Below are 12,943 nucleotides of genomic sequence, written 5' to 3' on the forward strand. Positions count from 1 at the left end.
GTTCTCTGTTCCATTCCATTGATCTATGTGTCTGTCCCTCTACCAGTAGCATACAATCTGGACTACTATAGCTTGAAATCATGTAGATTGATTCTTCCCATATTGTTCTTCTTTTTCAAAACTGTCTTAGTGTATTCAATTTTCTTTTTTTTTCTTCTTTTTTTTTTTTTTTTTTTTTTTGAGACAGAGTCTGGCTCTATCACCCAGGCTGGAGTGCAGTAGTGCAATCTCGGCTCACTGCAAGCTCCACCACCCAGGTTCACGACATTCTCCTGCCTCAGCCTCCCGAGTAGCTGGGATTACAGGCACCTACCGCCACGCCTGGCTAATTTTTTTTTTGTATTTTTTTAGTAGAGACATGGTTTCACTATGTTAACCAGGATGGTCTCAATCTCCTGACCTCGTGATCCGCCCACCTCAGCCTCCCAAAGTGCTGGGATTATAGGCATGAGCCACTACACCCGGCCAACGTGTTCAATATTCTTTGCCCTTTCCATATAGATTTTAGAATAATCTTACTTATGACTACAAAATCTCTTGCTGGGATTTTGATAGAAATTCCATTACCCCTGTAAATCAATATGGGGAGAACTATGTTGAGTCTTCTTGATTCATGAATGAGGTGTGGTTCTGTATTTATTTGAATTTTTTATTTCCTTTTTCTTTTTTTTTTTTTTTTGAGACAGAGTTTTGCCCTTTTTGCCCAAGCTGGAGTACAGTGGCGTGATCTCCGCTCACTTCAACCTCCGCCTCCTGGGTTCAAGTGATCCTCCTACCTCAGCCTCCAAGTAGCTGGGATTACAGGCACCCACCAGCACACCCGGTTAGTTTTGTATTTTTAGTAGAGACAGGTTTTCACCATATTGGTCAGGCTGGTCTTGAACTCCTGACCTCAGGTGATCCGCCCGCCTCAGCCTCCCAAAGTGCTGAGATTACAGGCATGTGCCCCCGCGCCCAACAGATTTCTTTTTTTTTTTTTTTTTTAGACAGAGTCTCTCTCTGTAGCCCAGACTGGAGTGCAGCGGCACGATCTCGACCTTGGCTCACTGCAAGCTCCGCCTCCCAGTCTCACACCATTCTCCTGCCTCAGCCTCCTGAGTAGCTGGGACTACAGGTGCCCGCTACCGTGCCTGGCTAATTTTTTGTATTTTTAGTAGAGACGGGGTTTCACCATGGTCTCGATCTCCTGACCTCGTGATCCGCCCTCCTTGGCCTCCCAAAGTGCTGAGATTACAAGCGTGAGCCACTGCGCCCTGCCGACAGATTTCTTTCATTAGAGTTTTGTAGTTCTCAGCATACAAATGTTGTACATGTTTTGTTAGATTTATGCCTATTTCTCTTTTTTTGAGCAATTGTAAATGGCATTATATTTTTAATTTCAATGTTCGTGTTCCTTACTAGTTTATAGAAATTGATTTTATATGTTTTTCTTATATCCTGTGAGCTTTTTGAACTCGTTACTTCTAGGAGGGTTTTTGTGTGTGTGTATGTGGTTTCTTTGTAGATTCCTTATTTCTACACAGTCATATTAAGTGCAAATAGGGATCGTTTTTCTTCCTTTTCTCATCTGTATGGCTTTTATTTGTTTGCCTTGTCAGGACTCCTTGCAGGGACTCCTTCTAATTACTGCCAAGTTTGAGTAGAATTCCAGGTTCCACGCTTGGCATGGTTGACACCAGTTGATGGGGGGTCCTGGATCCCCACTACGCCTCCACTAATGCCTCCCTGCCTAGAAGGGACAAGAGTACCCCGTCACTCACTGCGCCCCACACGGCTCCTCTGACACCACCCCAGGAAGGATGTGAGGGGCATCTGGTCACTGCCAAGTGTGGGTAGAAGTCTAGGCTCCCACCTGGTCTTCACTTACATTGTGGGGTAGGGGCCTCCTTACCGCCCACCAAGGATAAAACTGCTGTCTACTCAGCCTTCTCTGGTATCACCACCTGGGGTGTTGGGCTGTGCAGCCCAGCCTGGTGAGGGTACAGCTGGGGCTCCTGAGGCCCTTGCTGGTGCAGGTGGGAGTGTAGCTACCATGTTTTCTCCAGTGTTTATTTCCTAAAATTTTCCTGTCATGCCAGCCTTCCCCTGTCCTGGTCCTTTGGCTAAAGGAAGCAGGCTTTGGGGGACTTTTTTTGTTTTCAACATTGACATTTCTGGTTGTTGGTTTCTTGGGCTCCAAATGTGGCATATACGAAACAAAAAGAAAACCCAGGCAGCCTGGGTAACCTGGCAAACCCTTTCTGTACAAAAAAATACAAAAATTAGCCAGGTGTGGTGGCATACACCTGTAGTTCCAGCTACTTGGGAGGCTGAGAAGGGAGGATTGCTTGAGCCCAGGAGGTCAAGGGCGCAATGACCTGTGATCATGCCACTGCACTGCAGCCTGGGTGACAAGAGTGAGACCCTATCTCAAAAAAGAAAAGAAAACCCAGGGACGTCGCCAGCTGTCATCCTTGGGTCTCAAGGCCCCTAGGCAGTCTGCCTTCTTCTCTCCATCTTTCAGGGTCACCTTATGTTTCTTTTATAGGTAGTGTCCAGTGTTTTTGGTTGTACGCAGTGGGAGGAATATGGAAAGGAACATCCACTCCGTCTTCCCAGAAGCAGGACAGTGCTGCCCTTTTTGCTGAGTCTTGTTACTTACTGGCTGTAAACTTTCTTGAGACGAGCAAACCTATTCTAGAGTTTCCGATCCCCCATAAGGCCTGTGTATATGAAGGTGCTTAATAGTGACTGACTGACTGTTCATATGGTGCCTTGACCTCACAGAGAGATAAGTTCTGAGAACTGTGATTAGGAGAGACTTTAAAGAGCCTTCTAGAACCTCCGCACACCTAAGCAATGGAGGCTCCCAGCTTCCTGAAGAGGCTGGTTGGCCTTGTCCCTTTTGTCTTCATGGAGAGGTTGGGAACAGAGGCAGACTACCCCTGAGCCCCCTTGTAATATAAGCCTTCAAGTTGCGTGGTTGGCTGAGGCCTTCTTGTTTCATGACAACTACACGTTCTGGGGAGCCACCCCTTGGGAGCTTGTGGCAGGGTGTCCACGGCATTCATCCCATGTCTCCTGAAATAGGAGGACCATGACATCATGGAAGCCGATCTGGACAAAGACGAACTGATCCAGCCCCAGCTCGGAGAACTCTCAGGAGAGAAGCTTCTGACCACGGAGTACCTGGGGGTAAGTGCCACACGAAGGGTGGGGATCTTGAAACAGAAAGGCCAGATGGACGTGGATGGATTTCGTGTTTTCAGTGACACAGAGGGCTTAGTTTGGTTTGTTACCATACTGTGTTTATGAGAAGGTCCATGTTAGCCAGTCTTCTCTCAGTGGCCCTGAAATGCACTGTGGCCCTAGCTGCCTGTCACAAGTAGACAGGTATATGGATTGGGGAAAGATATAACTAAAAGGCACATGCCAGGGGCCTTTGGAACATCAGAAGGTATGCCTGACCCCAGTAGCAATTGCCTACCATCCCACTTTTTAATTTCCGCATGCCTTTTGTATTGGAAGGGAATACTGAGGTAGACTTGGAAGTCATTGGCGCAGAGGTGTTGGCTGAAACCATCATAGCCCATGAGGTTACCCACTGAAGCACAGTGTGGAGAGAGAGTGGGGGATGAGCAAGGAGGGGCATTCCGGCAGTCAGGATGGGAGAAAGGAGGGGACCCAAGAAGGCCAGAAAGTGAGTAGTCGCGGAGTCCTCAGGAGAACTGAAGAGGGTCATGGAAACAGAAGGGAGGGGTGTTTCAGGATGGAGCCAGTGGTCAGTGCAAGCATCTAAGAGGCCTATGGAGTCACCATCTGGGATGGGGCCTTAAGCTGACCTCTGAGAGCTCTGATTGGCTTGGATGCTCAGCCAGCTCCAGAACCACCGGCTTACGACCCACCAGCTAAACAGGGCAGGGTGTGAGTCGGGAGGAAGCAGCCACTCCTCAGGAGAGGATAGCAGTGCCGGGGCCCGCAGGTATCTCAGAGAGCAAGTGGGGGGACCAGGTGGGATGCTGGAGTGTAAGGGTCTGGAAGGGAGCAGCAATTGCCGGGAACCAAGACCAATTCAGACTGAAACCCTGTGTGGGACAGCTGAGCACATAGGGTAGAAGAGTCACTAAAAGAGGCTCCTAGAACTTTGAAGCTGGCGGTTGCTTCGGTCAGTTGTTTGGACCCCAAAGTGTCCTCATAGCCAGCAGGTTGTTGTTGGAGAAGAGTGGAACCAGTGTCTCAACAAGTGACTGGCACAGCCAGAGCCTTGGGAAGGAGAAAGACGATGCATGCAGGTGGCCGGAGCGTTTATGGGAGCAGGTGGAAGCAGAAAGTGCCTACCAGGTCCCATTGCCACCCCCCAGCCAGACCCTCGGTACCTCCCCAGAACACTGGGCAGCCTGGTCACCTGGCCCTCATCGCTTCCTCATCGCCTGTGGAACTTCAGGAGTTCTAAGCTGGAGTGCAGTGCGTGGTGGTGAGACTTCAGGTTGGAGAGACAGCCACAGTCCAGACCATGTGGCTTTGTAGGTCATGGCAAGGGTTTTGGATTTTATTCTACGAGAGCTAGGATGCCACTGGAGGTGAGAGCAAGGAAGTGACTTGGTTTGACTCATGTTCTAACATATCCACTATATTTGCACTCTGTGAAGGCGGGGAGGGATGTGACTGATGGAGTCTGGGGGGCGGGGAACCACCGCGACCGCTTTCAGGGATAGGAGCTGCTGAGCCAGTAGCTGCCATTCCTTAGAACATCTCGAGGATCAAAGGAGTCCAATTGGCTGTGGAGCTGTTTACATTAGGTCGAGCAGGGAGGTGCTCAGGAAAAGTCAGAATTGCACCCGTCAAGGTTCCAAGTTGTTGATGGAAGCCTAAGGCGTGACTAGGCCTGTGTCTCCCTTTGGAAGAATGCTGGCTTTGTCAGAGACGCGGCTCCATGTGATAGGATAGAAGCATCTGCAAGACACTTCTGCTTCACGGGCAGGCGGTGAGGAAAACAGAGGAGGCAAATTGGTGGGGCTTCCTCAGAGGGCACGTGGTGATACCTGTTGAGACCGCGGTGCATGTACCCCTGACCACACTGCCGCACAGGCAGACACGCAGGCAGGTAAACGTGAGCAAGGATGTCCATTTGCAGCCAGGTCAGACAGAAGCTTGAATACAGTGCTCAGTTAATAATTTAGAGGACCTCTCCCCAGTGAAATGCCATGGGGGAGATCTTCTGTTGATATGGTAAACATCTTCAACAACAACAAAAAAGCAAGGTGCAGAACGTGGTGAGACTGCTAGTTTAATCATGCGGATTGGTGAGGCGCAAAGGCACAGAGCTTTCAAATCAGTCAGTAACCCCGGTGTAATGGCATCTGGAAATGATACCATCTTACCATGATACGCAGTTCTAAACCTCCTAAATGTTTATGGATGACGCTTTTACTAGAAGGAAGCCGTGGGTGGAGATGTGAGTACTGAGAAACACAGAATCCGCTGTGTAGGTGGGAAGACCCAGTACAATTTGGTATTTCCCATGGCTGCAGTAACAAAGCACCTTTAACTGCAGACTTAAAGCAGCAGAAATTTATTCTGTCTTAGTTTTGAAAGGCAGAAATCCAAAATCAAGGTATCGTTAGGGCTGAGCTCCCCACAAGGACCCTGTGGGAGGACCCTTCTTGCTCTTCCAGCTTCTGGTAGCCCCAGGCCATCCTTGGCTTGTGGCTGTGACCTGCCAGTCCCTGGCCTGCCTTCACATGGCGTTCCCCTCTTCTGTCTTTTGTAAGGACACTTGTCCCCCGGGTGACCGAGGATAAGTTCTTCATCTCAAGGGTCCTTATTACATCTACAAAGGTCTTTTTTCCAAGTAAACTCATTCACAGTTTCCAGGGGTCACGACATGGGCATAGCTTTTGGGGCCCACCATTCAGCCGACCCCACCAGGTCACCATAGGATCTCATGAATATTTTGATTAGAAAATGTAATGTGGAGCAGTAAGCGCTGAGGCCGGACGCGTGCTCCCAGCACTGCCCCCGTTCATGGGCCATCCCCCACCGCCCTGTCACTCGGTCTTGTGATCTGACATTGCCAGCCTGCCAGCCTGTGTGCCAGGTTGGGGATCTCAGAAGATGGGATCCCACCTTGCCATGCCCTTGCTCTTGTGGTGCATGAAAGGCCTGTAAATTCACATTTTTGTTGCGTTTTGTGTGTGTGCCAAGCTGAGGAGCTCTGACCAAGATAGAAGACATTTCACTGGAAAATATGTGCCTGAAAGTCGTGATCCAGGCCCCTTGTTCTGATGTACTGGGTACATTGCAGATTTGTCAAGATGAGTCTAAAGATGTTGGCTTTTTGAAACATTCTGTCAGAAAATTATATTCCAAAAGCTTTGATTGAACCTGTGCCATCTGCCCAACACAGCGGAATGCCGAAGAGGCTTAAGACACAGCTGTTACCTTCAAGAAGTTTACAGAAGGCGTCAAACAGCTAAAACTGCTCTTGCTGAGCGGTGTAGATAACAGCTAGGAGTGGTCAGTGGCCGGCAGGTGTGATCCTGCAGAGTGAGGGCCTGTCCCAGACCACCGAATCTGGGTTAAGGATAGAGTCTAGGCCCTACACTATACCTCCTGACCATAATCCCAGGAACCAATCATGGTGCACGCCAGTAATTTAAAAACCAGCCAGCAGCTTGGGGGTAGGGGTGGAGGTGCAACTGGAGCATCCGCCAGAGTGTTCAGGGATGAGAGAAAGCTATTCCCAGGATCCTGGACCAGTAGCCCACCCCTTCCCTGCAGGGCCACACTGCTAGTCCCCACCCTCCAGGTCTCCCACACAGCTCCTCTGCCCTGCAGAGCACAGGCTGTGAAAATGCTGAAGAGCACGGCGATCTCAGAAAGCTAGTGACAGAGAACAGGTCACTCTTCCGAGGCTTGCAGGAGTAGCAATGGCCCCGTGAGATGTGTTGCTTACTCATAATTCTAGTGAAGCCCTGTGCTGTTCTCCCATAGGCTGTGAACGTCAGAGTTCAAGACTGCTGACTTTCCTCCTGCTTCTCCTGCCTCTAGCATTTGTGAAATTTTTAGTGCCATGCATACTGTGCTGAGTAATCAACAATGCCTCTGGCCGGGCACGGTGGCTGACGCGTGTGATCCCAACACTTTAAGAGACGAGGTGGGAGGATTGCTTGAGCTCTAGAGTTCAGGACCAGCCTGGGCAATGTAGGGAAACCTTGTCTTTACTAAAATTTTTTTAAAAATTAGCCAGGTATGGTGACGTGCACCTGTAGTCCCAGCTACTTGGGAGGCTGAGGTGGGAGGATCACCTGAGCCCAGGAGACGGAGGCTGCGGGGAGCTGTGATTGCACCATGCACTCCAGCCTTAGAGTGCAAAAATAAATAAATAAATAATTATTGTAAAAATAAATAAATACAAATACAAATAGAAAACAATTCTTCCTAAGAAGAATGCTCTGACTTAAATAGCTCCATCACCTGAGTTAAAGGATATAGACATTTTTGACAGAATCATGGAATCCCAGTTTTTTTTGCTTTTATTTCAAAGTAACCTTTAACAGTAATAGGCAAATCTCAGATTAATTCAGCACATGCCATGGGCCAAGTCCTGTGCTGACTGCTTCACACGACTCCATTTGACTGAATCCTCCCAGCAAACTTACGGGGCATCTTCCACTAGTATCTGCATTTTATAGAGGAGGGCACTGAGGCTGAGAAAGGCTGAGTCGCTTCCAGGTGTTACCTGAGCCCACCTGCCTTTTACCGCTCAGCCGGGCCGCCTTGCAGCAGCACTGGCCGTTGTCAGGTGAGTGGATTCTGTACTTGCAAGTTGAGAGAGCTCCAACCCGTGTGACATATCCGTAATTACTATATGATCTGTGTTTTCATCACAGACTCAGTTTTGGGAGAATGTCTGTTGTGAATGCAAATTGCTCCCTTTCCACACTTCCTTTCCCTCCATCAAGTGAGAACCCAGATTCATTTAGTTTTCCTAAGAATCCCCGAAAGAGCTGGTTAAAGTGCAGGTTCCTGGCCCCACCTCCAGAGAACCTGAGGCTGTGGCAGTACCCCAGGAGTGGGCATTTTTATTTTACCCTGAAGTGGTTCTGAAGCAGGAGTCTGGGTCCTGGAGACTTGGCCATTTGGACAGAACTCAGGGTGTTAATGCAGCCGCCCCCAGCCTGTCTTCTGCAGCATGGCACCGTGCAGAACTGAGGCCCTCCTAGGCTGGGCTCAGACTTGGGCGAGCACCTGGAGTCAGGAGAGGGCCCTGGAATCCTGCTGTCCCCTGTCCTGCTGTGCCTAGAGGGGCAGAAGCATGAGGTGGCTTGCAGCGCACCTTGAGATCTCCTGCCCCTCTCTGCTCACAACAAAAACCAAAACTAGAGGAGAAAAGGCCTATATTTCCAAATATTACTTTTAGGGTTTTTTTTCACATGTGTCTCCACTTTGGGGCATTTCCTAATCCCTTTTCAGTCAATTATTCCTGCCCCATGTGACTGCAATGGTTGAAGAGCCATTGCCTCTGCTTATTAGGGGATTTGTTGGAACTGACTCAATGTCTATATTGTTTTTTGTTGTTGTTGTTGTTGTTGTTGTTGTTGTTTTGAGACAGAGTCTCGCTCTGTTGCCCCAGCTGGAGTGCAGTGGCGCAATCTCGGCTCATTGCAACCTCCGCCTCCTGGGTTCAAGGATTCTCCTGCCCCAGCCTCCTGAGTAGCTGGGATTGCAGGCATGTGCCACCACGCCTGGCTAATTTTCGTATTTTTAGTAGAGACGGGTTTTCACGGTGTTGGTCAGGCTGGTCTCGAACTCCTGACCTCGTGAGCCACCACACCTGGCCTCAATATCTATATTCTTGTACATTAAAACACAACCAAACAAGCAGGGAAAAATCCCAAACCCCAAAATATCTTGAATCCTTTTCGTTTGCCATTTGTTTCTTATTTTCTAATTACAAAAGCAATGTATGCTTATTCTAAAAAGTCAAAGTAAACAGAACATAGAGACCTATCTCTGGGTAGGTAACTCTACCTACCCAGAGATAATCACTATCTCTTGTTATCTTTCCTTATCAGTTAGGATTGGGCTGAGGTGCAAATAGCAGAGAGTCCTACCTTATCAATCCAGCTAAAAATCCTGGTGTGTGGGGGCTGTCAGATCCCAGGCTCTTTTCATCTCTTACCTGCCTGTCAGAGGGGCAGATTCAGACTTTGTAAGGCCTCCAGCTTAGAAGGGCTTGGGAGACCTTCTCTAAAATAACAGAATACAAAATCTGATATAAAAATGAGTGCTTGGCTGGGCACGGTGGCTCACACCTGTAATCCCAGCACTTTGGGAGGCCGAGGCAGGCAGATCACAAGGTCAGGAGATCGAGACCATCCTGGCGAACGTGGTGAAACCCCGTCTCTACTAAAAATACAAAAAATTAGCCGGGCATGATGGCAGCACCTGTAGTCCCAGCTACTCAGGAGACTGAGGCAGGAGAATGGTGTGAACCTGGGAGGCGAAGGTTGCAGTGAGCCAAGATCGCGCCACTGTACTCCAGCCTAGGCGACAGAGCCAGACTTTGTCCAAAAAAAAAAAGAGTGCTTATGTGGAATGAGAATTATAAAATAAATCATAGTGAAATTCACTTTTTTTTTTTTTTTTTTTTTGAGACAGTCTTGCTCTATTGCCTGGGCTGGAATGCAGTGGCGCAATCTCGGCTTACTGCAGCCTCCACCTCCCAGGTTCATGCAATTCTCATGCCTCAGCCTCCCAAGAAGCTACAACAACAGGCATATGTGCCACTACACCTGGCTAATTTTGGTATTATTAGTAGAGACGGGGTTTCACCGTGTTGGCCAGGCTGGTCTCGAACTCCTGGCCTCAAGTGATCCGCCCGCCTCAACCTCCCAAAGTGTTGGGATTACAGGTGTGAGCCACCTCACCTGGCCCCAATTCAGTTTTTTTTGTTTGTCTGTTTGTTTGTTTGCGACAGTGTCTCACTCTGTCATACAGGCTGGAATGTGGTGGAGCAAACATGGCTCACTGTGGCTTCAACCTCCTGGGCTTAAGCGATCTTCCCACCTTAGCCCCCCAAGTACAAATTCAAATTTTAAAAATTGAGAGATAACACAAACATTGTAAAATCTAGAAAAATAATGTTTATATTAACTAGCTGCTTGGCAAACACCTCATAGTTTTTCTTCATATATCTTTTGTTTTATGCCCTTTGATTGCTTCTGTATATGGCAAATTGGTCATGTTTTACAAGCATAAACATAAAAATGTAATGTTTTTGTCTACATACACGACGATGTTTTTGATGTTTTCTACCGAGAAAGAAAAAACGATTAGTCGGCCTTTCCTGTAACATATTTGATCAAATTTTCTTAATATTGATTGATTTAAAAACTTTGTTTTGGCCTCACATTTAGTTCTTGGTAATGCCCTGTAAATCTTTTTACTTAAAAAATTACATGTATAGGCTGGGCGTGGTGGCTCACGCCTGTAATCCCAGCACTTTGGAAGGCTAAGGCAGGCAGATCACAAGGTCAGGAGTTCCAGACCAGCCTTGACAACATGGTGAAACCCCGTCTCTACTAAAAATACAAAAATTAACCGGGCATGGTGGTGTGCACCTGTAATCCCAGCTACTTGGGAGGCTGAGGCAGGAAAATTGCCTGAACCTGGGAGGCACAGGTTGCAGTGAGCCGAGATGGCACCATTGCACTCTAGCTCTGGGCGACAGAGCAAGACTATGTCTTGCAGGAAAAAAAAAAAAAAATATATATATATATATATATATATATATTTTTAAAGACAAAAATTTAAATCAACACCTGTGGAAAATAATTTAAAAATAATAGAAAATGTTTATGTAAATTTTTGTTTCATTTTGTTTTGTTTTAGAGATATGATGTCACTCTGTCACCCAGGCTGGAGTACAGTGGTGCAGTCATAGCTCACTGCGCCTCAGACTCCTGAGTGACGATCCTCCTGCCTCAGCCTCCCAAAGTGCTGGGATAACAGGCGTAAGCCACTGTGCGTGACCGTTTTGTTATTAAATTTGAGAAAACCATCCTCAAGTTTCTTCCATAAAAACACTAGGCTGGGCGCAGCGGCTCACGCCTGTAATCCCAACACCTTGGGAGGCCGAGGTGGGTGGCTCACCTGAGGTCAGGAGTTCAAGACCAGCCCGGCCAACACAGTGAAATCCTATCTCTCCTAAAAATACAAAAATTAGTTGGGCGTGGTTGCACATGCCTGTAATCCCAGCTACTTAGGAGGCTGAGGCAGGAGTAATCGCTTGAACCCAGGAGGCAGAGGTTGCAATGGGTCAAAATCACAACACTGCACTCCAGCCTGGGTGACAAGAGTGAAACTCCGTCTCAACAACAACAAAAGCGAAACACTCTACGGGGAGGCAAAGTTTTACCTTTATCCCCTAGGATTTTTGACTGGGCCTGAGAATCAAATTGATGTAAAACAGATTCACAGGAGAAAAGCACATACATTTCTATAAGTTTTATGTGACGTGGAAGCTCTCCTAAGGAAATGAAAGGGAAAAGAACTGGCAGAACCTAAATGCTTTTAAACTAGGTTGAACAAAGAGGGACAATTGTAGAAAAGTTACCAAATTATGTGGGGAGGCTAAAGGAAGATAAGAATCATGTTACCCCGGTCTGTTTGTACAGAATTCTCTTAGCTCTGACAACATGTGGTTTTTTCTCCTGGTGCCCGGAGAGCATCTTTCACATGCGAGTTTTTATCTCTTGTTTTCAGGAAGAAAAGAGGAAGATTAGGATGTCCTTCTTGTATCAAGTGCCTTTACCGCAAAATAATCCTAAGCCAAAGTGGCATATTTTGGAATGGCATATTCTGCCACCGCTTAACTGTAATGGGGGGGCATTTGACATTTTCTTGCACACTGATTATTCACAAATACTCTAACAACATAGAGAATTACTAGAGGCCATTTCTACACCAGGACAGATAGCAGTCTTTTGACTACGCGTGGAAGGTACTGTGAATCTTGGAAATTTTTCCCACTAAATCTAAATTAAGGCCGGGCACAGTGGCTCACACCTGTAATCCCAGCACTCTGGGAGGCTGAGACAGGTGGATCACCTGAGGTCAGGAGTTCAAGACCAGCCTGGCCAGCATGGTGAAACCCCATCTCTACTAAAAATACAAAACTGAGCCAGGCATGGTAGCACATGCCTGTAGTCCCAGCTACTCAGGAGGCTGAGGAAGGAGAATTGCTTGAACCCCAGAGACAGAGGTTGCAGTGAGCCGAGATTGTGCCACTATACTACAGCCAGGGCGACAGAGCAACACTCTGTCTCAAAAACAAAAACAAATGTAGGCTGGGCATGGTGGCTCATGTGTGTAATCCCAGTGCTTTGGGAGGCTGAGGAATGAGGATCACTTGAGGCCAGGAGATCAAGACCAGCCTGAGCAACATAGGAAGGCCTATCTCTACAAATTAATTAATTAGCTATGGTGGCACACGCCTGTAGTCCCAGCTACTTGGGAGTCTGAGGCGGGAAGATCACTTGAGCCTAGGAGTTCAAGGCTTCAGTGAACTGTGATTACACCACTGCACTCCAGCTTGAGTGACAGAGCAAGACCTCGTCTCAAAAAACACCCACACACACATAAAATGACCATGTGACACATGAAGTTCCATGAGTTCTGTGGTAACTCTGCCTTGATATCTTCATTCACATGCCTGTTGCCTCTTGATCATATGATAGGTACATGTCCTGGCACAAATCTGTGATAAACTCAGGAAGAAGGCCAAATGTGCAGGTCAGCCAAATCTGCCCCCTATAGTGTTTTCCTGAAGCTCCACTTGGTGACCTCCACTTACTAACTGGTCAAAACTGGGTCCTATGGCTCCTAGCTGCAAGGGAGTCTGGGAGGTATTTTTAAGTAGACACATTGCTGTGCTGACAAAATCAGTTCTGTTGGTCAG

The 12,943-nt window shown here is 47.7% G+C and overlaps 1 protein-coding gene across 1 annotated transcript in view; it reads left to right on the forward strand.

Annotated features, from left to right (window-relative positions):
• ARMC9 (armadillo repeat containing 9) overlaps positions 1 to 12,943 on the forward strand; it is a 178,995-nt gene that overhangs the window by 133,565 nt on the left and 32,487 nt on the right. The window contains exon 20 of the mRNA XM_031651602.1: positions 3,070 to 3,174. Within this exon, the coding sequence (XP_031507462.1) occupies positions 3,070 to 3,174 (105 nt within the window). The remainder of the gene's footprint in view (positions 1 to 3,069; positions 3,175 to 12,943) is intronic.

Source organism: Papio anubis, chromosome 10 (genome assembly GCF_008728515.1).
Source record: "Papio anubis isolate 15944 chromosome 10, Panubis1.0, whole genome shotgun sequence".
Taxonomy (NCBI): Eukaryota; Metazoa; Chordata; class Mammalia; order Primates; family Cercopithecidae; genus Papio; species Papio anubis.